General features: G+C 43.1%; 1 protein-coding gene across 2 annotated transcripts in view; it reads right to left on the bottom strand.

Moving 5' to 3' along the window:
• The window catches only part of pkp3.L (plakophilin 3 L homeolog), a 61,927-nt gene extending 37,356 nt beyond the window's left edge, over positions 1-24,571 (bottom strand). The window contains exons 1-2 of one of the 2 annotated variants that reach the window (XM_041589327.1): positions 24,478-24,571; positions 9,341-9,527 (exon numbers count right to left, since the gene is read on the bottom strand). In XM_041589327.1, coding sequence (XP_041445261.1) covers positions 9,341-9,527; positions 24,478-24,513 — 223 coding nt within the window. In that variant the 5' untranslated portion in view covers positions 24,514-24,571. 2 annotated transcript variants of the gene reach the window in all.
• Positions 24,572-24,776: the final 205 nt, after the last annotated feature.

Raw genomic sequence — 24,776 nt, 5'->3', positions numbered from 1 at the left:
CCTTTAGACCCTGGTCACGCAGAGCGTTGGCTATGCTTCTCTCCACCCACGTTTTGTAGGCAAACGGATCCGCTCTTTTCTCTAGCGAAACCGACACTGACAGGCACAGCTTCTGTCTGGGTGCAGCTACACAAACCATTCGGTAATCTTTGGGTCTTCTTCCTTACCTTCAGCAATATTCGCCACTTTCGGCGCATGTGCAGTTATCACAAAGCAGAAGACTGCTCCAACTGCGCATGCGCCGATACGGGCGCTTACTTTCCGCAGATTAAGCAATGAAGATGGCGCCTGTGAGCTCCACTGCACCAACTCTGCAACAAGGGGTAATTAGGGGCATTTACAGATGTTAACACCTGTGCGGGGGGGGAGCAGAGAGGGAGGACTATGGAGGGTAGAGTTTTTTATTAGTTGGGGGGTTAAATTCCCCTTTAATTGCACAGTCTGCTGTGGACAAACTTGTGGCAGGTCAACCGATTGACTGCAAACTCCCACCATCATCAACAATCTTCTGTTTAACCCTTTAGCTGGCCATAGATGTAAAGATTTTTAAAAGATCCGATCGTCATCGTGAGTCCACGATTATCTCGAAACGATCGTACAAATTGTCCGTCAACTAAAAACACCAATTTGCTAGGAAAACAAAGGGTAGCTGCCTGCTTGGCCCTGCAAACATAGATAGATTGCACTGGGACCGATAAAAGATTTTTTAACCTGGCCGATCAATTTCTTGACAGATGTCGGACAAAAAATAGTAAGATGTACGATCGTTCGAATCCCACTAATCGCACGATAATTTCAAAGGATTGGTCGGACTTCGCTAAAATCGGTCGTTCGGCAAGAGAAATCTTTGCCTCTATGGGGAGCTTTAGACTTTTGGATTATATTTTGATTGTGCCATGCTGTAAAGTGCCAAAAAAATATGATTTGTATATACTTAATAGACTGGGCATTTCATTTATTGAGAAATTTCCAAAGAGCCTCCTTCTGCTTATGCAGATACAAATATACTGTCCCCATTACCCAGATCACGTTAATGGAGGCCAAACCAAAGACTGTCCAACCAATAACTGGCTATTTATCAGGCTAGCATGACAATACCATTGACCCCTGTGAACTGTTTACCAACTATGTATGGCTAGCTTCACACACAGCATCTGAAATTCATCACCCATCTGACAATGTTTCCAGCCACCAGCACCGCGCCCAAACTCCCCTGTTTATAACTGATATGTACATTATTGTAAGGAAACAATCGCAGCGATGAAGTCAGGGATCTGAGATTAGGTGTTTGGACAGCAGAGAAAGCCGATCTCCAAACAGCAGTACACTGGCCAAGAGCTTTACCAAAAATGCAACACATAGGAATATTTGACTCGCTACATATGGCTGCATTATTAATACGTATCTCAACGATCCGAAGAACAAGACTGAGCCTGCAGAACACTGTACAGCTTAGCCAGACACACGCCAGCTGCACATTATTTCCCATACATAGCAGGTACATGTACAAGGGACCAGCTGATCACTTCTTCTAAATTAGACCATAGGCCCATAAATGGTTACCAAGGATAGGTGCCAGGGAAGATCATTTCGAGTGGGCAAACTTTTTTTTTTTTATCCTCCCAGTTCCCCGTTGGCTGCCCACATCAACATATGCAACCAAGGCAGAAAATTCTGATTCCAAGGCTATGTTCTGGGGGCCTTTGCTACATACCGAGTTTAGTTAATCCAAATGCCACTCACTGAGTTTGGCTAATCCAAAGGACACTCACTGTGTTTGGCTAATCCAAAGGCCATTAACTAATTTGGCTCTCAACTCACATCTGTGTATTATTCTAAGGAAATGTATAGCGTTAAAACCATGACCTACAACACAGCAGTTACTAAGTGAATTTCAGCTTCAGTGAAAAAAAATAAAAATAAACACACAATCTTACTATATACCTAAAGTACCTAAGGCTATACAAACACCCATGCTTATAGACTACATCTCCCAGCATTCCCAAGATACAGAGAACAGTAGATCTACAGCATACAGGGTCAGCAGTTCTAAGACAGTAATGATCCATGCCTTCCAAAGTTGTACACAGGAGCTTATCATCTTGGATCTTGTTAGGGCATCTTTTGAGTGTCAGTGGCACTGCCCATTTTCAGTGTGAACTGGGCAGCTGTTGAAAAGTTAAGTTTAGGTGCTGTAGGAAATCATCAAGCAGAACATGAAATTCCTCTGTCAGCAAAGTTGACAGGGACCAATAATTAAATTCTGATACAAAATGCACTGTTTTCTAATTGCCATTTAATGCGGATCCAAATTAGTTATTATCAGCCTTGTATAATCAATTTTATATTGTATATATACTGTATAATGTGAATTGATCCCTAAGCTCAGTTAACAGCAACCCAGAGCATGTGATGTGAATCTACTGAGGGCATGTTCAGAGGTACAGATTCACTTCTAAACTACTGTGGTCCCCTTAGGCTGGTACAGAATCCCAAAACATTAAAGGGATACTGTCATGGGAAAAAAATTTTTTTTCAAAATGAATCAGTTAATAGTGCTGCTCCAGCAGAATTCTGCACTGAAATCCATTTCTCAAAAGAGCAAACAGATTTTTTTATATTCAATTTTTAAATCTGACACGGGGCTAGACATTTTGTCAATTTCCCAGCTGCCCCATGTCATGTGACTTGTGCCTGCACTTCAGGAGAGTAATGCTTTTTGGCAGGCTGCTGTTTCTCCTTCTCAATGTAACTGAAGGAGTCTCAGTGGGACATGGGTTTTTACGATTGAGTGTTGTTCTTAGATCTACCAGGCAGCTGTTATCTTGTGTTAGGGAGCTGTTATCTGGTTACCTTCCCATTGTTCTTTTGTTTGGCTGCTGGGGGGAAAAGGGAGGGGGTGATAATCACTCCAACTTGCAGTACAGCAGTAAAGAGTGATTGAAGTTTATCAGAGCACAAGTCACATGACATGGGGCAGCTGGGAAATTGACAAAATGTCTAGCCCCATGTCAGATTTCAAAATTGAATATAAAAAAATCTGTTTGCTCTTTTGAGAAATGGATTTCAGTGCAGAATTCTGCTGGAGCAGCACTATTAACTGATTCATTTTGAAAAAAAATTTTTTTCCCATGACAGTATCCCTTTAAGTAACCATTAAGTGAAGCACCACTAGCCTTATTCTTTGTTAGCTTTTAGCTTTCCAATAAGGACCTTCCATACTTTGTGAACAACCATGTCTCTGTCCTTTTTTAACAGATGCGCATTAAACACATTTTTCAGAGTACCAAATACCAAAACAGCCCCATCATTCTCAATACTTGGCCTGAAATTGTTGGGAACCTATTCATTATTAGACAAACTGACCTATCAGTCCATGTATGGTCCCAATATTGGCCCAACCAGATACTTTCAATGTTTTATGGATGACCTACCAAAATAACACAATATGAAGAGCAAAAACACACAAATGAAAGCATTAACCAACCAGATGTTTAATTTGCTCAGCCCAACCCATTGTCTGGTCTTGCACAGCTAACAACGGATTCTAAGAAGTATGTAAGCACAGCAAAATGTTCCTTATATTGAATTCTAAACTAGTCATACTGCTTTGTCAGGGTAATTCCTTGTTCCTGAATATTTGCAGGCTGACTACCTAAATTAGACCAGGGCGGACCATTTCTAAAAGTTCTTATAGTCTGATATTAGCAGGTGATTAAGATGGGTGATGCTCTAGTATTAAAACTATTTAGGAGTTCATAAAACCTCTTAATTATAAGCTGTTAATACAATTGGAACAGTTGAACACATTCATCATGTTGCCAATTGCAGTTCTAAGACCGGATATATTTTTATGTGTATGCACTACGGGGGTCTCTAATTAGGTTCACTGGCCAACCCATAAAGGCATACGGTCACATTTGACCATGCAAGCTGATTCTGAAAATTTCTGAGTGTTTTAAGGTGGGGGACTTTCTTATTTTTGCTTGATATTTCTAAAGAAGGCAACATGTTAGCAGAGAGGCAGGAGCCAGACGGTAAAAAGTAATCTGAAACACAAACTGTGGCACAGGGGGTAATATACACCCCCTAGATATGGTTTGCCAAGTACTGATGCTCATGCTGACCAATCACCCAATGCATTTCTAATAATGAGAACTGAATGCTCAGGAATTTTTGGAAGTGCAGCCTGTTGCCATGGGCATTCCCACAATTACAGTAAATGTCTTAGCACTAGAAATGTACCAGAATGATTCCAGTATTACAATGGACTTGCCAGTGATTAGTCTAGCAAGGTATTACTTAAAATGTATTACATATGCATTATGATAAAGTTAAAAATATAGCTTATTTCCTAAATTCAACCTACTACATTTCATACTTATCCAGAACTTCATCTTAGACCCCAAAAGGTTGCACTTGGTCACCAGTCTAATCAAGTTAAAACCGCACCCCTATTTCTAACAATATAGCTTGCTATACCCCATCACAAGCTATTGTATCTTATGCTATAAACATTGAACTATTATTTTTATAATACATGGGCAGTACCGAAAACAAAACAATGACACATTACAAACTATCCATAAGTCAAGATGAATTTCCACTCCTCCTTAGTAATATTTTATTATTACACCAGTATAAATGATGTAATAAGATATTATATAAATCCAAACATAGCAAGTCCCAACAAAATCATAGGTCTAAGGTAGGTCTAAGGTATACTACGTGAAAGTCTTTCTATTACTACTGTCAGACTCCCAACCAGGTTTTGTCCTGCTCAGGTCGTTTTATTGTTGCCTAAATGACCACCATTAATTTTAGTACATAGGATTGCCCCAGTAACATCAGAAAGCCAACTGTGTTTCTGTTTGGGGGAGGGGGAATTACTTTTTAATGTCAGGATCCCTACCTACTGAAAATGATAATATGATTCAATTCCTTAGTTGCCCCTACTGTGCTGTGGGTGTTTTCTAACCCAACCATTCCCTGATCCAAAGCCCCTAGCTATGAAACCATTTATTATAATGCTAAACTTTACCATCTAGTTAAGAAGAGCTTTATTAGTCTTGCAACACTAGGCCTGAAACATTTGCTGAAAAAGGAATGTGAATAAAATGTACACAGCTCTGTGATCTTTCAGGAAAGGACAATAAGCGTAGGAAATCCTAAAAGATCTGTACAGACCTCAGTGAAATTTCTGTGCAACACAATGTAAAGTTATTTTGTAACAACTGGGCAGGGACTAATTATGGACCGTGTCGGCGGAGTATTATATAATACATTGTTGCTATGTATATAATAATGATTATCATATCACACTTTCTGATGTAAGAAACATGACATATAGATTTCATGGTTTTGCCCTGCGATTCCTTCTAATGGTACAATATGTGCACAACAAGGCCAGTGATAGGAAATAATTGGGCAAACACACAAAAGCACATGACATAGCGTGACCTAAATCAGAGTTCAATATGACTCTATTATACATGTTTATAAGTCTCTCTCTACTAGAAAGCGGACATGTATGTTTATATTGGTATATGTGTGTGAAGTATGTGTACACGTGTGTCTCTTGGTTTCTCTTTAGTGTGGAAGCTTTAAAAATCCAACCAATCCTGAACTTGTAAAGGCCTGTCCTTCTGGGCCACTGTTCTGTTGACTAAAACATACCCTCTTTACACCTTACTCTGCTTAATTACACCTAGAAAAATTACACCAGGACTGTGCAGAAGTTGTAGAGCCACATTAGGTTTAGCACCTAGAGTAAATTGCCTTCAGCCATATCAGTGCAGAATACAATAAACTTTCAGTTACTTAAAGGAGAATGTTGACATTCCCCTTCTAATTAATAACTTATATTGTCCTTAAAGTAGGGATGCACCGAATCCAGGATTCGGTTCGGGATTCGGCCTTTTTCAGTAGGATTCGGATTCGGCCGAATCCTTCTGCCCGGCCGAACCGAATCCGAATCCCAATTTGTATATGCAAATTAGGGGTGGGGAGGGAAATCACGTGACTTTTTGTCACAAAAAAAGGAAGTAACAATTTTCCCCCTTCCCACCCCTAATTTGCATATGCAAATTAGGGGTCGGATTCGGTTCGGTATTCGGCCGAATCTTTCACAAAGGATTCGGGGGTTCGGCCGAATCTAAAATAGTGGATTCGGTGCATCCCTACCTTAAAGGGGTTGTTGACCTTCCAAACACGTTTCCAGTTCAGTTGTTTTTTAGATTGTTCCACATAAACAAATACTTTTTTCAATTGCTTTCCATCTTTTATTTCATAGGGTAAGGCCACATGAGGAGATTCAGGGAGATTTTGTTACAGATGTTACTGTTGCTTTAAGGTAGTCCCCATAGGATCCTTGAATTAAATGACCTGGATCTTGCTGTTTTAGGATAAGGCATAGAGGGCACTGGCCCTGTGCCCCTGGATAAAATGTTAATAAACTATGGCTATCGTCCAAGGCCCTTGCTTTCCAATATTGCCAAGGTCCCTTCTCTTTTCTAACACCTGCCCTGCCACTTATTGAACAAACACCTTTGCAAATAAACTGCAGTGTCAGTTTCCATAAGACAAAAGCAAGCAGACTTAGTATTTAACCCTATTTCAGTTTCGGGAGTTTTTCACATTGTTAGACATTGTGTTCCAAAGCACTTTGATCTTTTACAAGAGGCGCAGGCTATACCTGCTCAGAGGAAAATGAGCAAATTAGACTAATAAAAGAAGCAAGTCATTATCCCAGATTTTGCATTATAAGGAGTATCTTCGATTCCATGCTGAAACTGCACGACAGGACACCAATACATTCATTATTTACATCAGCAGTAGCAACACAATGGGTGTGCTGCTGTACGCACAGGTGTCTGTGTGTTTGTGTATGTGACAGCGTGACAATAGAATCAGAAATGGGAATTATCACATTTAATCCAAGTAAAACTAGTATAAAAAGAAAGTCCACTTTAAAGGGGTTGTTCACCTTTAAATTAACTTTTAGTATGATGTAGAGAGTGACATTTCGAAACAATTTGCAATTGGTTTTCATTTTTTATTATTTGTGGTTTTTGAGTTATTTCGCTTTTTATTTAGTTTGCCATTTCAGCAATCTGGTTGCTGGGGTCCGAATTTCCCTAGCAACCATGCACTGATTTGAATAAGATCAAAGTAGGTTGGAGTGCAGGACAAATCCACGGCAGTAGGTCGTGACTGCAAAAATTATTTTATTTTATTATTATTATATCCAAAATGTGCGATTTTTTTGCAATATCAGACTACTGCTGTGGATTTGTCCTGCACTCCAACCTATCTTTGAGCAATTCTATCAGGGTATCAGCACAGGATACCCTGCAGGACGAACAATAAGCAATTGGTGTCGGTGAGCTACAGTTCATCTTATATTGTGGTATTATCCTACACTGATTTGAATAAGAGACTCGAATATGAATAGGAGAGGATCTGAATAGAAAGATGAGTAATAAAAAGTAGCAATAACAATACATTTGTAACCTTACAGAGCTTTTGTTTATTTTTTTTAGATGGGGTCAGTGACCCCCTTTTGAAAGCTGGAAAGAGTCAGAAGGAGAAGACAAATCATTCAAAAACTGAAGGCCAATTGAAAAGTTGCTTAGAGTTTGCCATTCTATAGTATACTAAAAGTTTATTTAAAGGTGAACAACCCTTTAACTTTGACCTTTTGGGCTGCTGATGAACTATAAGTCCCATTAACATCATCAAGGTTAATAAGTGATCAAGTCTCATCTTTTCTAGTAGACACCAATGAAGAATACATGCTACAATAATAAGCTACTTCTAATGCTTTACTAAGAGCGGGCATTTTTGATGGCACTCCTATGTCTAAAGTTTGGTAGCCCTGCCCAGTTGGCACACCTTGTCTGTTTTATATGAATGACTGTTTGTGTTTAGTACAAAAGAGGGAGAAGTGAGTAAGGTCTGCTCAACTCATTGAGATTGCCTATGACTAAGTGCTAGGTAGGCATGAAATGCATTAGGCCATGTGGGGACTTTTTGATACTTTTGAATATGGATTAATAAATAATATTTTTATTACAATTAGCATGTTTTGGGGATTTTTATTTTGAAATTCTGATCATCTCATTGAAATATCGCTTTAACCCTGTGTGTGCTGGAGGGATAACAGGTTCCTGTAGGAGCATAAAGAGTTAAAGGGATACGGTCATGGGGGGGGGAAAAATGTCAAAATTAATCAGTTAATAGTGCTGCTCCAGCAGAATTCTGCACTGAAATCCATTTCTCAAAAGAGCAAACAGCTTTTTTATATTCAATTTTGAAATCTGACATGGGGCTAGACATATTGTCTATTTCCCAGCTGCCCCCAGTCATGTGACTTGTGCTCTGATAAACTTCAATCACTCTTTACTGCTGCACTGCAAGTTGGAGTGATATCACCCCCTCCCTTTCCCCCAGCAGCCAAACAAAAGAACAATGGGAAGGTAACCAGATAGCAGCTCCCTAAAGCTGGCCATAGATTTTTAAAAGATCCAATCGTTATCGTGAGACCACGGTTATTTCGAAATGATCATTTAAATGTACGATTTGTCCATCAACTAAAAAGACCATTTCAGGCGACATTGCCAAAATGAAGAGTAGCTGCCTGCTTGGCCCTGTAAACATAGATAGATTGCACTGGGACCGATAAAGATTTTTAAACCTGACCAATTTTCTGGCAGATGTCAGCTGAAAAATCGTAAGATGTACGATTGTTCGGATCCCACTAACCGCACGATAATTTGACGGATTGGCCGGACTGCGCTGAAATTGGTCGTTCACCAAAGAAGAATCGTTGCGTCTATGGGGACCTTAACACAAGATAACAGCTGCCTGGTAGATCTAAGAACAACACTCAATAGTAACAACCCATGTCCCACTGAGACACATTCAGTTACATTGAGAAGGAAAAACAGCAGCCTGCCAGAAAGCATTTCTCTCCTTAAGTGCAGGTACAAGTCACATGACCAGGGGCAGCTGGGAAATTGACAAAATGTCTAGCCCCATGTCAGATTTCAAAATTGAATATAAAAAAATCTGTTTGCTCTTTTGAGAAATGGGTTTCAGCGCAGAATTCTGCTGGAGCAGCACTATTAACTGATGAAAACATGTTTTTCCCCCATGACAATATCCCTTTAAAGTAAACAGTGCAGAGAGGAAAGGTTTACACGTGACACATAAAGGGCAACTCTACCCAAAACCTGTTGTTGTTTTTTGTTTTTTTAATAAATGTAAGAAACTTTCATCAAAATATTCCAAAGCAGTTTTAGGGCGGAGAGGCAACAGGTGGAGAAGGAAGGTCACTTACCTCCATAGCTGGAGACGGAGAAGTTGTTGCTGCTGTTGCTGCCGGTCCCACGAGGGGTCTTCTGCGTCATCTTGGCCCGGACCTGCTCCTGTACCCGCGCATTGCGCAGCGTCACGCTCTCTTCGCGCATCCGGCGGTCCATTTGGGAGTCGGTGGGGAGAGCCAGCGAGGTGATGTCAGTGTACGGCTGCAGGACCGACATAAGAAAGTGACTTTCCTGCATGGCTAGAGGCTGTAGTCTGGGGCTCAACCCCGCTCTCTCGCTGCACCTGAGGAGTATTGCGCACCTTTTACACTCTCTCTCTCTCTCTCTCTAGCTGCCGCTTCCCCTCCTATGCATGAACTTGGTTGTGCCTAGTATTCCTTCTCTCTCGGTCTGTGACAGATGCAGGTGTCTGTCCTTCCCTATCTGTGAGCTTTGCACTCTCTCTCTAACTACCTGTCACTGGACTCTTCCCCCTCACCACTCACTCAGTCTGGGCCCCGCCCTTAATTGCCTCATCCGCTTACCTGGCCCCTGCCCTTTCTTCGCACCGCCCCTTCTCCCTGCACTTTCCTGTCAGCTCTGCAACTGTCACCTGTCTGTGAAGCGGCTCAGTCTCTGCCGGACACTAACTACTTTTCTTGGGGCTTTTGCTGATAACCCTCCGCTTCCTGTTTCTTTGCCCTCAAACTTTCACACCTGCTTTTGCTCCACAAATAAAATCCCTCACAACTTCCGGTGCCCTCACAGCATTTGCTCGTCTCCCCTTGTTGTTCTGCTCTCGTTCCTCTTTTCCCTTTTCACACCCAACTCCTAAGACTCTTTGTCTCCCAAGCAGGAATGTTACACCCCCCTCTCAGTGACACTGTGGAATCTTCCTCCCCCTCTCTACCCATTTAGTCCGCCCCTAACTATTGGCACAGAGCCATGGCCCTATCACCTTCACCAGACATGATGAGCTCCTTCCCTATTCTGCCAGCTCTCCTGCTTCCCACACACACAGGCACAAGTACAGGCAGTGTCGGACTGGGACACCAGGGGCCCACCCTAAAACCTTAGACCAGGGCCTACCAAAGAACCATAGACCAGGGGCCCACTCTCACTACTATTATTATTTTTCTCCTTAATCAATCTCTAGTCTCCTAGTCTCTATTCTTTACATACTATAATCTATTATTCCATATATTTAACCTCTTTGTTCTCAAAGAAATAGGGAATAGCCATGAAATAGGCCAAATCTTTAGCAGCTCAAGCATACCTCCCAGCATTTTGGAAGTAAAAATAGGGACAAAAAAAATTTTCCCGCACGTAGCGCAGCAATTTGTTTGACCACACCCCTTTCTGTGGCCACACCCCCTAATTACCATGTTTGTTTTACAAAATTTTGCAGGTTATGAAAGTTTGAAAATATTTCTCCTTATCTAAATTGTGTTTTTGTGTCTAAAAATTGTTACAAAGTATCTTATTTGCACCTGTTAGCTATTCTGGGCTCTCCGCTAAAAGCCAATTAAGTGAGAAACTTTATTTCTTTTTCTGGCTGTTCAGTGCAGAGAAAAGAGGGACTTTCCAGTACAAATGAGGGACTGCTGGTTGAGCTGTTAAAAGAGGGACTGTCCCTCTGAAAAAGGGACAGTTGGGAGGTATGGAGGCTCAAGGGCCCCCTGACACCTGGGCCCACTGGGAGTTTTCCTGGCATCCCAGTGGGCCAGTCCGACACTGAGTACAGGTTACTGGGCCCCACAGCAAACTCTTTTTGCATTTGGAAATAAGATATTTTTAATAAAGTGGGACTGTCACTCCTTTTATACCCCCTGGGCTCCCAACAGGGTCTCCTCTAAAACTAAACCCATGACAACACAGTATCAGCTTCCCCAGTGTCGGACTGGGACACCAGGGGCCCACCCAAAAACGTTTGACCAGGGGCCCACCAATTAATCTTAGACCAGAGGAACACTCTCAGTATTATTCTTCTTCCTCTCCTCACTCAGCCTCTATTCTCCTAGTCTCTTTTCTTTACATACTATAATCTATTATCCCATCTATTTAGCCTCTTTGTTCTTATAGAAATAGGAAATGACCATGAAATAGGCCAAATGTCTAGCAGCATGTGGGCCCACTTACACCTGGGCCCACCGGGACTTTTCCTGGTATCCCTGTGGGCCAGTCCGACACTGAGCTTCCCCAAAACATTCATAATAATATAACATTACATTTTTCTTGTGCAACATCTCTCATAAACTGAAAATGCTTCTCCTTAAATGCTCACCTTTAGAACAGGCAAATGTCTCTTTAAATTAACCTCTAGTATATCCGCAAGGCCCAGTTTTTGGTCAAATGTTGGTGAGACAGTCTGTTGGGAGGTCCCCATACAGAGACCAATAAGCTGCTGGAGGGGCTTTTATGAGCTCATGTATGGCTAGCTTAAAGGGAAAATATAATGTAGGCATTGAATCTGCTTTTTGGGGATCCAGCCGAATTCTGAATCTCTTACCATTCATTTGACTGATTGGAACCCAAATTTGTATATGCAAACCAGTGCAAAAGGGGTGAATTGTGTTCAGACCAGGGTGTGCAAGTAGGGTTGCCACCTTTTCTGGAAAAATACCATCCTTCCTTATCTTTTTTTCCCTATTATTAACATTTGGATCAACCATCATTTTTACAGGCCATTTTTACTGGTAACCCTATGTGCAAGGCCCACCAGTACTGTTACCCCAGGGGCCCCCAATCCCCCCGGGCCCTAACCCACCGCCAGCCCATTCCCCATGGGTGCATTTTACACTTACTATTGCTGTGATCAGGGTGGGCATGGGAGAGCAACAGCAGAGGGAAGTGGGGATTGGGTCTGGGTGGGCGGGGTGTCCTGCAGACCCAGTCTGACCCTGCTTGCAACTTCCATAAACGTGTGACCTAAAGTCACGTGTTTTTCAGGGTTAGCATTTTGGGTGTAAGGTTGCGGTGGTTTGAAAGGGTGCCCTATGCAAGGGTCCTAAGTTGGCTAAGTGGGTTTAGTTCTCCTTTAATATCTATTACATAACCTAGCAACCAAGCAGTTGTTTATAATGCAGACTGGAAGATGAATAGGAACATATCTGAACAGAAGGATAAGTGATAATCTAGGATTAATCTGCTTTCTGGTTGCCAAGGTCCATGATCCCCACATCTGGATAGTATTACCACCAGGGAGAGGCAAAACAAAAGGCCCAATAGCTCAAAAACCAAAAAAGAAAACCAATTGCAGATTCTCTCAGAATATCTGTCGACATCACTGCAACTTTGTGCATGTAGTGAGCTAAATGTTTCTTAAAATGCACATTCTAGAGCCCAGTTCAAAAAATATGCCTTATTTGTAAATAGTTGTCTTGTTCTATGTATGTAACACGTGAGGGCATAGTATAGGATCTACCTGCTCTGCACATTGCACTGAAACGTTGAAGTAGGAGCTGCAATATTGCTTGCCTCAGCTAAGGTTAACATAATAATTCTCTGTAAATAAAAGGAAGCACTACAAAGAATGTATAGCCCTACCTTGGTCAAGGTAATTGGTAGTGCAGTTCAGACTCATCTTACATACTATAAATACTATAAACCTCTTTTCTTAGTACTACAGAGCAATATACCAACATACTCCTTTGCCGTTATCCTTGCACCGCATAAAGGTAAAACCGCTGACTCTGCCCCTCCAGACTAGGTGTATGGACCTTTATATGGTGCCTTTCAGTCAACCAGATATCTATCAAAAAGGCTTGAAAATATCATTGGGCTTCCCATTAGGATCTGATCGTTGGCCCAAATGATTGGATCATCCCAACTAAAACTGGAAATTATTCCTCAGTGATCCACCAGTAGCTTTAGTAAGTCAGACTCTTCCACAGACCAATGGAGTAGCCATCTCCACCTCAGTAACATAAAATAACAAGAAAGTCTGGAGAGTCTTTGCAATTAATGGCCGGAATGTTGTCTGATTTGTTGTTTTTCCTACTTTAATCCTACAATTTAAGTCTGTTTGGTCCGTTTTAGATTGTTGCATTAAAACAAACTATCACTATCCGAGCATTCGGCGTACAAGGAATAAAATCTGAACGTGTATAGCCAGCTTTAGTCATTTGAGAGGTTTTGTGGCCAGTGAGGCTGAGAGTCGGGCAGCCAAAAAAGGTATTGAATGGGTACAACAAACTGGTTTTATTGTATGCCCTACTGACCTGATACTTGCTCCACTGCCACTCATGTGTATTCCAAAGCAGTACAGCTTTGTGCTGTTTCCATTGCTTTGTTCTCCCTTCCTTTTGTTATAGAATACAATAGATCCCTGCTGTCATTTTTATGGTCATTGTTCCTATCGTCTGCCTTTGTGAACATGCCCTATACAAATTAATTTATATTTGTTGGAACTCACAGTGGACTGTCCAGCTTTCATGATCTGCAATGCTACAAGTCAGAGCCATTGCACCACTGAAAGCATTTGTGATCATGGGCTGGGGCTTCCAAATGCTTGGCTTTTTGTTTGATACTCTAACCTACCAAAGGCCTTTAGGGTAAGGACACATGAGGAGATTCAGGGAGATTTTGTCGCCTGGCTACTAATCTCCTTGTCTTTTGAGCAACTATCTCCCTGAACTGCCTCAGCGTTTTTCCCCATAGGCTACAATGAAAAGTTGCCTGCGCTAATGCACACAGGGCGATGCGTTTTCAATAGTTGCCTGAAATTGCCTCACTGAGGCAACTTTGGGCAACTATTGAAAACGCATCACCGTGTGTGCATTAGCGCAGGCAACTTTTCATTGTAGCCTATGGGGAAAAACGCTGAGGCAGTTCAGGGAGATAGTTGCTCAAAAGACAAGGAGATTAGTAGCCAGGCGACAAAATCTCCCTGAATCTCCTCGTGTGTCCTTACCCTTAGGCAATGTTGCACTGGAAGGGAATATTTATAAATGGCCTAAATGGCAGCATCATGCACTGCAATTAAATTTTTCCAGGGCTACAGCTTGCACTGTGTATAAGGATAGAGCGACACTGGGGATTCTTTTTGTAAGAACCTACAAAAACTGTTGCGCCATCCACTTCCCTTTAAATGTTTAAAACCACTTAATAACTGATGAAACTCATGACATATCCACAGGTATAGATAAATATGTTTTTTAACACTATTTTAATACTTCTTAATCTAGTTCAGGCATATGCCTTAGTTTAGGGCCAACGGCACACTCAGCGTTTGCTCCTGCGACTCCATCTTGAGTATGTACTCACATGGATGGGATCAGCCTGTTAGGGCAGATTTTGGCATGAAAATGTTCTCCAGAATGCTTAGGAACTGGGGTTTTCTGCATAAGGGGTCTTTCTATAATTTGGATCTTCCATACTTCAAGTCTGCTAAAAATCATTTAAACAATAAACAAACCCCATACAATTATATTGCCACCACTAAGGATTAATTTTATGAGAAGTACAGTTTTATTATTATGAACTGCTGATTGGTTGCTAATGAGTAGGGATGTAGCGAACGTCGGAAAAAAAGTTCGCGAACATATTCGCGAACTTGCGTCAAAAATGCGAACGGTTCGCGAACGTCGCGAACCCCATAGACTTCAATGGGAAGGCGAATTTTAAAAGCTAGAAAAGACATTTCTGGCCAGAAAAATGATTTTAAAGTTGTTTAAAGGGTGCAACGACCTGGACAGTGGCATGCCAGAGGGGGATCAAGGGCAAAAATGTATCGGAAAAATACATTGTTGACACAGCGCTGCGTTTTGTGCTGTAAAGGGCAGAAATCACACTACGTCACTCAGGTGATGTTTCTGGACACGGAATGTGAAAAAGCTCACACAGCTAGGTGGCACTTGGTTAAAGACTGGGCAAACAATGCCTGCAAGGGCAACGTATACAGTAGTGGATACGGAATATATTATTGCTGCTGTAAAAACATCACTCAGGTGATGTTTACGGACACGGAATTATTATTGTTATTATTTAGACAGAATGTGAAAAAGCTCACACAGCTAGGTGGGACTTGCATACCTCCCAACTGTCCCTCTTTTGACCACTCAACCCCCTGTCCCTCTTTTGTACTGGAAAGTCCCTCTTTTCTCTGCACTGAACAGCCAGAAAAAACCCAGTTTCTAACTTAATTAGCTTTTGGCAGAGAGCTCAGAACAGCTAACAGGTGCAAATAAGATACTTTGTAACAATTTTGACTCTGGTTGGTGCTGGTGGTGGTGAACTACTAGGAGGAGCAGCACACCAGTCCCACTCCCCAACACAGCTAGACTAATAGAACTGGGCTCTTACAGTAGCAAAGTAAAAAAAACAAAAAAGAAAATAAAAGCAGTCCTTACAAGGACTATTGGGTTACAGGCAGCAGTCAGCAGATGAGATCAGAAGAGATCAGTGCCCACAGCAGCTACATACAGAGCACTGCAGTAGAAGGTAGATTACTAGTCAGCAAAGCTAACTAACCTAAACTCACTGTCCCTCAAATCCCTGCAGAGTTCTGTCCCTACAATACAGAGCAGTATCAAGTAGATTACTAGCCAGCAAAGTTACTATCAACTGTCCCTCAAATCACTAAACAGCTCTCTCCCTACACCAGTGTCGGACTGGCCCGGCGGGACACCGGGAAAAAACCCGGTGGGCCCTGACCCTCGTGGGCCCCCGCCGGGCCAGGCCCCCTCCCCCGATGCTTGTTTTTTGAAAAAAAAAAAATAAGTATCTTCGTGGATGCGCAGTGTGCGCATGCGTGCAGACGCAGCGCCGTGCGCGCATGCATGCAGACGCAGCGCCGTGCGCGCATGCGTGAAGACGGAGAGCGGTGCGCACACAGAGGGGGCCATCGTGTGCACACTGCAGTGTGCACACTGAAGGACGACGCGTTGCAGCAGGGGGACGGGGGTCATTAGGGGGGCCCTGGACTGGAGTCCCGGTGGGCCCCGGGCCCCCCAGTCCGACCCTGCCCTACACTAGCTCTTCCAAGCACACACAGGCAGAATGAAAAAACGCTGCAGGGCTTCAGTTTTTTATATGGAAGGGGAGTGGTCCAGGGAGTGTGGGGGTGGTCCAGGAGGGAGAGCTTCCTGATTGGCTGCCATGTATCTGCTGGTCTGGGGGAGAAATGGCAAAAATAAGCGCCAGCTAAGGCGAACCCAAATTGGCGAACGTCGCGCGACGTTCGCAAACATTCGGCGGACGCGAACAGTCGATGTTCGCGGGCGAACAGTCCGCGACATCCCTACTAATGAGAACTGCACCTGCACTTCAGAGACTATGTTAGTTAATTAGCCACTCTTGGCCTGCAATTTTCTCACCTAATGCCCTTTAGAATGTCTCCTACTAATGACCTGCAGAATGCCTCCTGCTACTAGCCTGCATAATGTCCAGGATGTCTCCTACTACTGGCCTGCAGATTGCTTCCTATTACTGGCTTGTACAATGTCGCAGACAATGTGTCACCTACTAGTGACGTACAGAACATGTTTTCTACTAATGTCCTTTAGAATATCTCCTACTAATGCCATGCACAATGTCCAAGATGTCTTCTACTACTGGCCTGCAGAATGCCTCCTACTACTAGCCTGCATAATGTCTAGGATGTCTCCTACTACTGGCCTGCAGAATGTCCAGAATGTATTCTACTAGTGGCCTGCAGTATGTTTTCTACTAGTGGCCTGCAGAATGCTTCCTACTAGTGGCCTGTACAATGTCTCCTACTAATGACTTACAGTATGTCTCCTACTAGTGACCTACAGAGCATGCATCCTAATACTGGCATTCAGGGCAGAATCTCTCTCCTTCTAATTCCTTGCTTAACCCTGCTCCCACAGAACTAATAAACTTGCTATTACATATTTCTGCTACCTTAACATTTCAGGACATTTCTCCACTACACTAATACTAACCTATAAAGATTTCAATTCTCCAGTGCTACAGCTAGGGGGAGTTCAAACAAAGAAATGTAGTATATACTGAAAAATGTATGCCACCCTGCTATCTTGTTCAGTAAACAGTGAGTTTAATTGTGGTTCCATTGATCTGTGAGCCAAAGTCATTGTTGAATCATTGTAGTATAGGTAGGTATTCATAGACCCAGATAGTCACAACAAACAGAATTTATATCAACTGTAGGTATGGGACCTGTTATGCAGAATCCTCAGGACCTATGGTTTCCAGATAATGGATCTTTCTGTAATTTGGATCTTCATACCTTAAGTCTACTAGAAAATCATGTAAACATTAAATAGGCTGGGTTTGCTTCCAATAAGGATTAATTATATTTTAGTTTGGATCAAGTACAAGGTAGTGTTTTATTATTACAGAGAAAAAGGAAATCATTTTTCATATAGCTAAAATGGAGTCTATGGGAGATAATCTTTCCAGATAACAGATCCCATACATGTACAGCCCAGCAGCCAGCATCTATATGTATATGGGGCATATCAAGCAGGACAGATACAAAAATCTATAGTTATGGCTTCTTGTAAACACCTGTCTGCAATACTTATTCTAACCTGTTGTTTGGCAAGCACACCCAATACTGGAGCCTCCCTTCTACTACTGATTTACGGAATATGCATTAGTGACAAACAGAGCATTGTGACTGTCTCCTGTTTCTGATATGATTTATGAGTTTTCTATGTACACACATGCCTCCTACTACTCACCCACAGAATCTGTTTCCTACTACTGGTCTGCAGGACATGTTATTTACTAGTGACCTGTACAACGTCTCCCATGAGTAGCCTGCAGAACATGCCTCCTACTACTGACCTGCAAAACATGTGTCCTATTAGTGGCCTGCAGAGCATGTGTCCTACTACTGACCTGCAGGGTAGAATCTCTATCGCTCTAATGCCCTGCAGAGAACCTCTCTGCAGAACTAATAAACCTGCTGAATCTCTCTCTCTCTCTCTCTCTCTCTCTCTCCTACTACCGACAGGTAAACATGTCACCTATTGGTAGCCTGCAGGACATGCGTCCTATTAGTCACTTCTATAATGTCTCCTATAAGTGGCCTGCAGAACGTGTCTCCTAGTAGTGAGCTGCAGAATATGTCTTCTTCTACTACTGACCTGCAGAACATGTCTCTTATTACCAGCATGCAGAACATGTATCCTAGTAGTGGCCTACAGAACATGTGTCCCACTACTTACTTGCGCTAAACTGCTTATTACATTTCTACTACTGAACTTGCAATAATAAATATATTATTTCTCTTTGACAGTGTCCATACTAAAACTAAGCTGGCTTGTGTTCCTACTACTGACATGCACAGCATCTTTACTTATTCCTGCACAAATGATCTGCCCTGTGTCCTGCTTAGCATCTCTTCTGTAAACATCTGTGTCTTGCAGTACAGCCGAGGTTATTGTAACGGTTGGCACCCTAAATCAATGCCAAGCACCCTGGTCTCGGCTTGTGCTTCTGCCTGTAGCAGCTGCCTTTGGCCTCGGAGGAGCCCTCAGCTACTCAGATGCCGCCAGATCTTAAAACGACAGGTGCAAAGTGAGGGGTAATAGACAGGCAGAGGGGCACAACTGTAAGCAAACTCTTTGGGCAGAAGGTCGTGGTACAAGGCGTTAGGCAATAGAGTAGTCAGATCAGGCTGGGTCGGGGCAGGCAGAGAATAAACGTAGTCAGGCAAGGGTCAAACCAATGAGTCAATCAGAAGGGTTAAGCAGAATCGAAGTCGCTAGTCAGGCAAGGGTCAGGATTCAGAAGTCAGGATAGTCAAATAGCCAGGCAGGGGTCACAACAGGAATCAAAACACAGATTAATCAGAAGCTCAATAGCACAGAAGCACCAGGAACAAGATCCTATAACGGGCAAGGTCTTGAAGCCCAAATGATCCATTTATACTGTTTCGATTTTCGTGCCATTGCACGTCATTGCGCGCCAGCGTCATTACGCCAGCGCGTCTGCGTCTATTTTTGAAACGAGATGCGGGCGTGCGCGCCCTAAGAAATAGACATGTTGGCCGAAGAGGAGCAGCGTGGCAGGCGTCCACTCCGCACCACTGGACCACCAGGGTGAGTCAGATTTGTTACATTACCCCCCTCGAGGGGGGCCACTGGACCCCCAGGTCTCTCAGGAAACTTTAGGTGAAATTGTTTCCTGAGATGATCAGCCCTAATGTCCCAAACTGGAACCCAAGAATTCTCCTCAGGACCGTAGCCCTTCCATTTAACTAGATATTGCAACTTACATCGCACAAGGCGAGAATCAAGGCGTTCTTGGACTACAAACTCAGGCTGACCTTCTACCAACACTGGGGGAGGAAAAAACTGTTGACGGACCTGAGATGCTGGCCAAAAATGTTAACATCTTGCTAAAGGAAGGCCACCATACATTGTGAGACAAAAGGGACAGTCTTAGAGATGCCAGGATGTCCCTCCATTTTTGAATTATGATCCTCACTTAAAACCTGTTCCCTAAAGTCCTCAGGTACAAATAACCTCCTGGAGGGAGTGTCTACAGGAGCAGATGATTGAACTGAGGATAAGAGAATGATGGGAATACACTCACTAGGTTCAGATGGATTAGATTCAAAACTCCTAGAGAGTGCATCTGCCTTGGTGTTTTTGGAACCAGGCCTGTATGTGAGGGAAAAATTAAACCGGGTAAAAAACAAAGCCCATCTGGTCTGCCTAAGATTCAACCGCTTGGCAGACTCAATGTACAATAGATTTTTGTAGTCAGTAAAGACTGTTATCATATGTTTAGCCCCCTCCAACAGGTGTCACCATTCCTCAAAGGCCCATTTGACAGCCAACAGTTCTCTATTCCCAATGTTATAATTAGCCTCAGCAGGCGAAAATTTCTTAGAGAAGAATGCACACATGTGCACCTTGTTGGTTATTGGATGCCTTTGAGAAAGGACTGCCCCTGCCCCAACTTCTGAGGCATCTACCTCTACAATGAAAGGAAGAGTGGTGTCAGGGTGACGAAGAATGGGGGCAGAAACAAATTTTTTTTTGAGAAATTCAAAGGCTTGAATAGCCTCGGGGGACCACATACTTGTATCTGCACCTTTTTTAGTTAGATCCGTGATGGAAGCCACAATCAGGGAGAAGTTTTTTTATAAATTGACGATAGTAATTGGCGAAACCTAGGAACCTTTGGGTTGCATGCAAAGAAAGAGGCTGGGCCCAGTCCAGTACAGCCTTAACCTTCCCAGGATCCATTTCTAGACCCTTACTGGAGATATTGAACCCCAAAAATTGAACAGAAGAAACCTCAAAGGTGCATTTCTCAAGGTTAGAAAAAAAGATTATTCCTCCTTAACCTGAGTAACACTTCCCTGACATGCTTTTGATGGTCACTCAAGTTAGAAGAAAAAATTAGAAAATCGTCAAGATAGACCACTACGAATGACCCCAGCAGGTCCCGGAAGATGTCATTGACAAATTCCTGGAACACTGTGGAGGTTTTACAAAGACCAAATGGCATTACCAGATATTCGTAGTGGCCGTCCCTGGTGTTAAAGGCCTTTTTCCACTCGTCCCCTTCCCTGATACGGATGAGGTTATATGCACCTCCAAGATCAAGCTTGGAATAAATATTGGCATTTTTAACCTGATCAAATAATTCGGAAATCAGAGGAAGGGGGTAAGGTTTTTTTATGGTGATCTTATTAAGATCTCTGTAGTCTATACAAGGACGAAGACCACCATCTTTTTTACCAACAAAAAAAGAAACCCGCACCAGCAGGGGAACTAGAGGGTCTGATGAAACCTCTTCGCTTGTTTTTTGTCAACCGCTAAAATTCTCATAGGGGGATTTAAAGAGGTTAAAGGAATATTAAACCTTACTGCGAAGGCAGCATCCATAAAATTCCCTTCCGCCCCAGAATCCACAAAAGCGGAAACCTTAACAGAGCCAGTAGGCCAGGTTAACTTAACCGGTAACATAATCCTAGAGGAAGAATGGGGAGAGGAAACTTCTTGACCCAAATGGAGCTCCCCTTCTCTATTTAGGCTTGGAAGTTTCCCGGCCTCTTAGGACATTGATTTAGAAAATGACCCTTTTCCCCACAGTAACTGCATAGACCCAAAGATCGCCTGCGAGCCTTTTCCTCAGGAGTCATGTGGGATGTGCCCAGTTGCATGGAGGGATTAGGAGGTTTAACATTGGTAACCACATTCAGAAAGAAAGACTTGACATTGGTAACACCAAAATGAAAGGAAGTACCCATCTCACCCCTTCTCTCCCTCTGTCTTCTATCTACTTGGATGGCAAGAGACATGAGATCATCCAAGTTAGTAGATAGAGGATAGTTTACTAGACTGTCTTTGACAGGATCTGAGTGCCCTATCCGGAACTGGCTACGAAGAGCCATGTCGTTCCAACCAGTTTCTACTGCCCACTGGCGGAACTCAGTGCAATACACCTCCCCATCCCGTTTTCCCTGGCGTAATTTACGAATCGCAGAATCGGCAGATGATGCATGATCCGGGTCATTGTAGAGTATCGCCACGGTGTTAAAGAAGGTTTCTAGGGAAAAGCGGGCAGGGTCAGTGGAGGGTAATCTTAGGGCCCAAATTTGGAGGTCACCCTGTAACAGGGTCATTACAAACCTCACTTTTTCTCGCCAGTAGCGAAAAATTGTGGGAAAAAGCTGAGGTATAATTTGCATGAATACATAAAATTTGGTTCTATCCCCACTAAATTTCTCGGGGAAAGAGATTTTGGCTTCATGGAGTTTGTGTACATTACCCATTACGGCAGAAGAACCCACTGGAATGGCCACAGGAGGAGAGACTACTGGACGGCGAGTGAGATTATGGAAGCCTTGCATTAGGTAGTCTTGCTTCCGCTCGTGATCTTCCAAGCACTGTAGCAGAGTGGTAAGAAGTGCGTCAGTAGTGGAAGGAGCGGCAGCATCGGCGTAAACTTCTTCATCCATGGCCCGTTATAATGTAACGTTTGGCACCCTAAATCTAGAACCAATGCCAAGCACCCTGGTCTCGGCTCGTGCTTCTGTCTGTAGCAGCCGCCTGGGGCCTCGGGAGGAGCCCTCAGCTACCCAGATGCCACCAGGTCTTAAAATGACAGGCGCAAGGTATGGGGTTCTAGACAGGCAGAGGGGCATAAGGTCATGGTACAAGGCGTTAGGTAATAGAGTAGTCAGATCAGGCGGGCTGGGGCAGGCAGAGAATAAACGTAGTCAGGCAGGCAAGGGTCAAACCAGGAAGTCAATCAGAAGGGTTAAGCAGAATCGAAGTCGCTAATCAGGCAAGGGTCAGGATTCAGAAGTCAGGATATTCAAATAGCCAGGCAGGGGTCACAACAGGAATCAAAACACAGATTAATCAGAAGCTCTATAGCACAGAAGCACTAGGAACAAGATCCTATAAAGGGCAAGGTCTTGAAGCCCGAATGATCCTTTTATACTGTTTTGATTTTTGCGCCATTGCACGTCATTGCGCGCCAGCGTCATCACGCCAGCGCGTCCATTTTAGAAACGAGATGCGGACACCCTAAGAAACAGACATGTCGCCCGAAGAGGAGCTGTGTGGCAGGCGTCCCCGCCGATGGCGTGGTGGGCATCCCCGCCAATGGCGGCGGGCGTCCCGTCCGCGCCACTGTACCACCAGGGGAATCAGATTTGTTACAGTCATCTGCTGTAGGCTAATGTGCTAATATCTGAGAGTAACTCCCCTATTACTGACTTGCAGAACATATCTTCTACTACATAAGTGATGTGCAGAACATCTCCACTTTATCTACTTCTGATTTTTGCAATGACGCCTACCAATGAGAAAAGTATGTAAAAGAGCAATTTTCATACTAGTGACCCACAGAGCATCTCTCCCCCTCAATTTCTACTAACATGTACAGCCACTTTTCAAAACATTGACATTTGTCTTCTACTTGTGAACTGCAGAACATCTTGTCGTCTACAACATGTCTGCCCAACCACTATCCTACAAGTACCATTACAGTACCATTACATCTCTCTTCCAATGGAGCTTGTTTGGCCAACTTCTCTCCTATAAGCAACTCTCCTGCACATCTGCAGGACTTCTCTCCTATAAGCAACTCTCCTACAAACCTGCAGTACATTTCTCTTCTAATAGGTCTTGTCTGGCCAACTTCTCTCCTATAAGCAACTCTCCTACAAACCTGCATTACATCTCTCTTCTAATGGAGCTCTTCTGACCAACTTCTCTCCTAGAAGCAACTCTCCTGCAAACCTGCAGAATATCTCTCTTCTAAAGGATCTTGTCTGGCCAACTTCTCTCCTATAAGTAACCCTCATACAAACCTGCAGTACATCTCTCTTCTAATGGATCTTGTCTGGGCAAATTCTCTCCTATAAGCAACTCCCCTACAAACCTGCAGTGCATCTTTCTACTAATGGATCTTGTCTGGCCAACTTCTCTCCTATAAGCAACTACCCTTCAAACCTGCAGTACATCTCTCTTCTAAAGGATCGTCTGGCCAACTTTTCTCCTATAAGTAACTCTCCTACAAACCTGCAGCACATCTCGCTTCTAATGGGTCTTGTCTGGCCAACTTCTCTCCTATAAGCAACTCTCCTTCAAACCTGCAGTGCATCTCTCTTCTAATAGGTCTTGTCTGGCCAACTTCTCTCCTATAATCAACTCTCCTACAAACCTGCAGCACATCTCTCTTTTAATGGATCTTGTCTGGCCAACTTCTCTTCTATAAGCAACTCTCCTACAAACCTGCAGTACACATTTCTTCTAATGGATCTGATCTTCCCAACTTCTCTCCTATAAGCAACTCCCCTACAAACCTGCAGTACATATCTCTTTTAATGGATCTCGCCTGGCCAACTTCTCTCCTATTAACAACTCTTTTTCAAACCTGCACTACATCTCTCTTCTAATGGACCTTGTCTGCCTTACTTCTATCCAAAAAAGCAACCCTAATGCAAACCTGCAGTTTATCTGTATTCTAAAGAACCTGATTTACACAACCACTCTCCTATAAATTTTCCTACTGCACACCAACAGAATGTCTCTTTAAACACTATCCTTACCCTATTTCCCTGTTGCCTAAAATAATAGTGCAAAAGAACCTAATTCTCTCTACAATGTAAAACACCACAAAGCTTGTCAACCGAAATCCAGCATGAGGCCTATCAAACAAACCCTGTTGTTTTCAGAAAATGACTTCATTAACATATTGCAGTAAATACCTGAGGCTGCCCGGTGGGAATCACGGCGCTGCGCATTGCCTACTCCACTGAGTGTCTTTGCCTGTAAGAAGTCTAGTTGTAACATCCCAAAATGTATCTAACACAGAGAATGGAAACGATATCATCCCGTGATGTCACTAAACCTGTTCATGCACCTCCGCCCTGCGCAGTGTTAACTCTTCCAACAATCAGCTTTGTAGCATACAAACGCTTAAATAAGGTTTGAGTACTGCAACCAAATAATACAGTACAGATGCCATGGAGAGGGTGTAGTTATAGGGCCTCGAGCAAAGAAGCCT

Source organism: Xenopus laevis, chromosome 4L (genome assembly GCF_017654675.1).
Source record: "Xenopus laevis strain J_2021 chromosome 4L, Xenopus_laevis_v10.1, whole genome shotgun sequence".
Lineage (NCBI taxonomy): Eukaryota > Metazoa > Chordata > Amphibia > Anura > Pipidae > Xenopus > Xenopus laevis.
The sequence above is the reverse complement of the archived record's forward strand: the minus strand, read 5'-3'. Positions and strand labels throughout refer to the sequence as shown.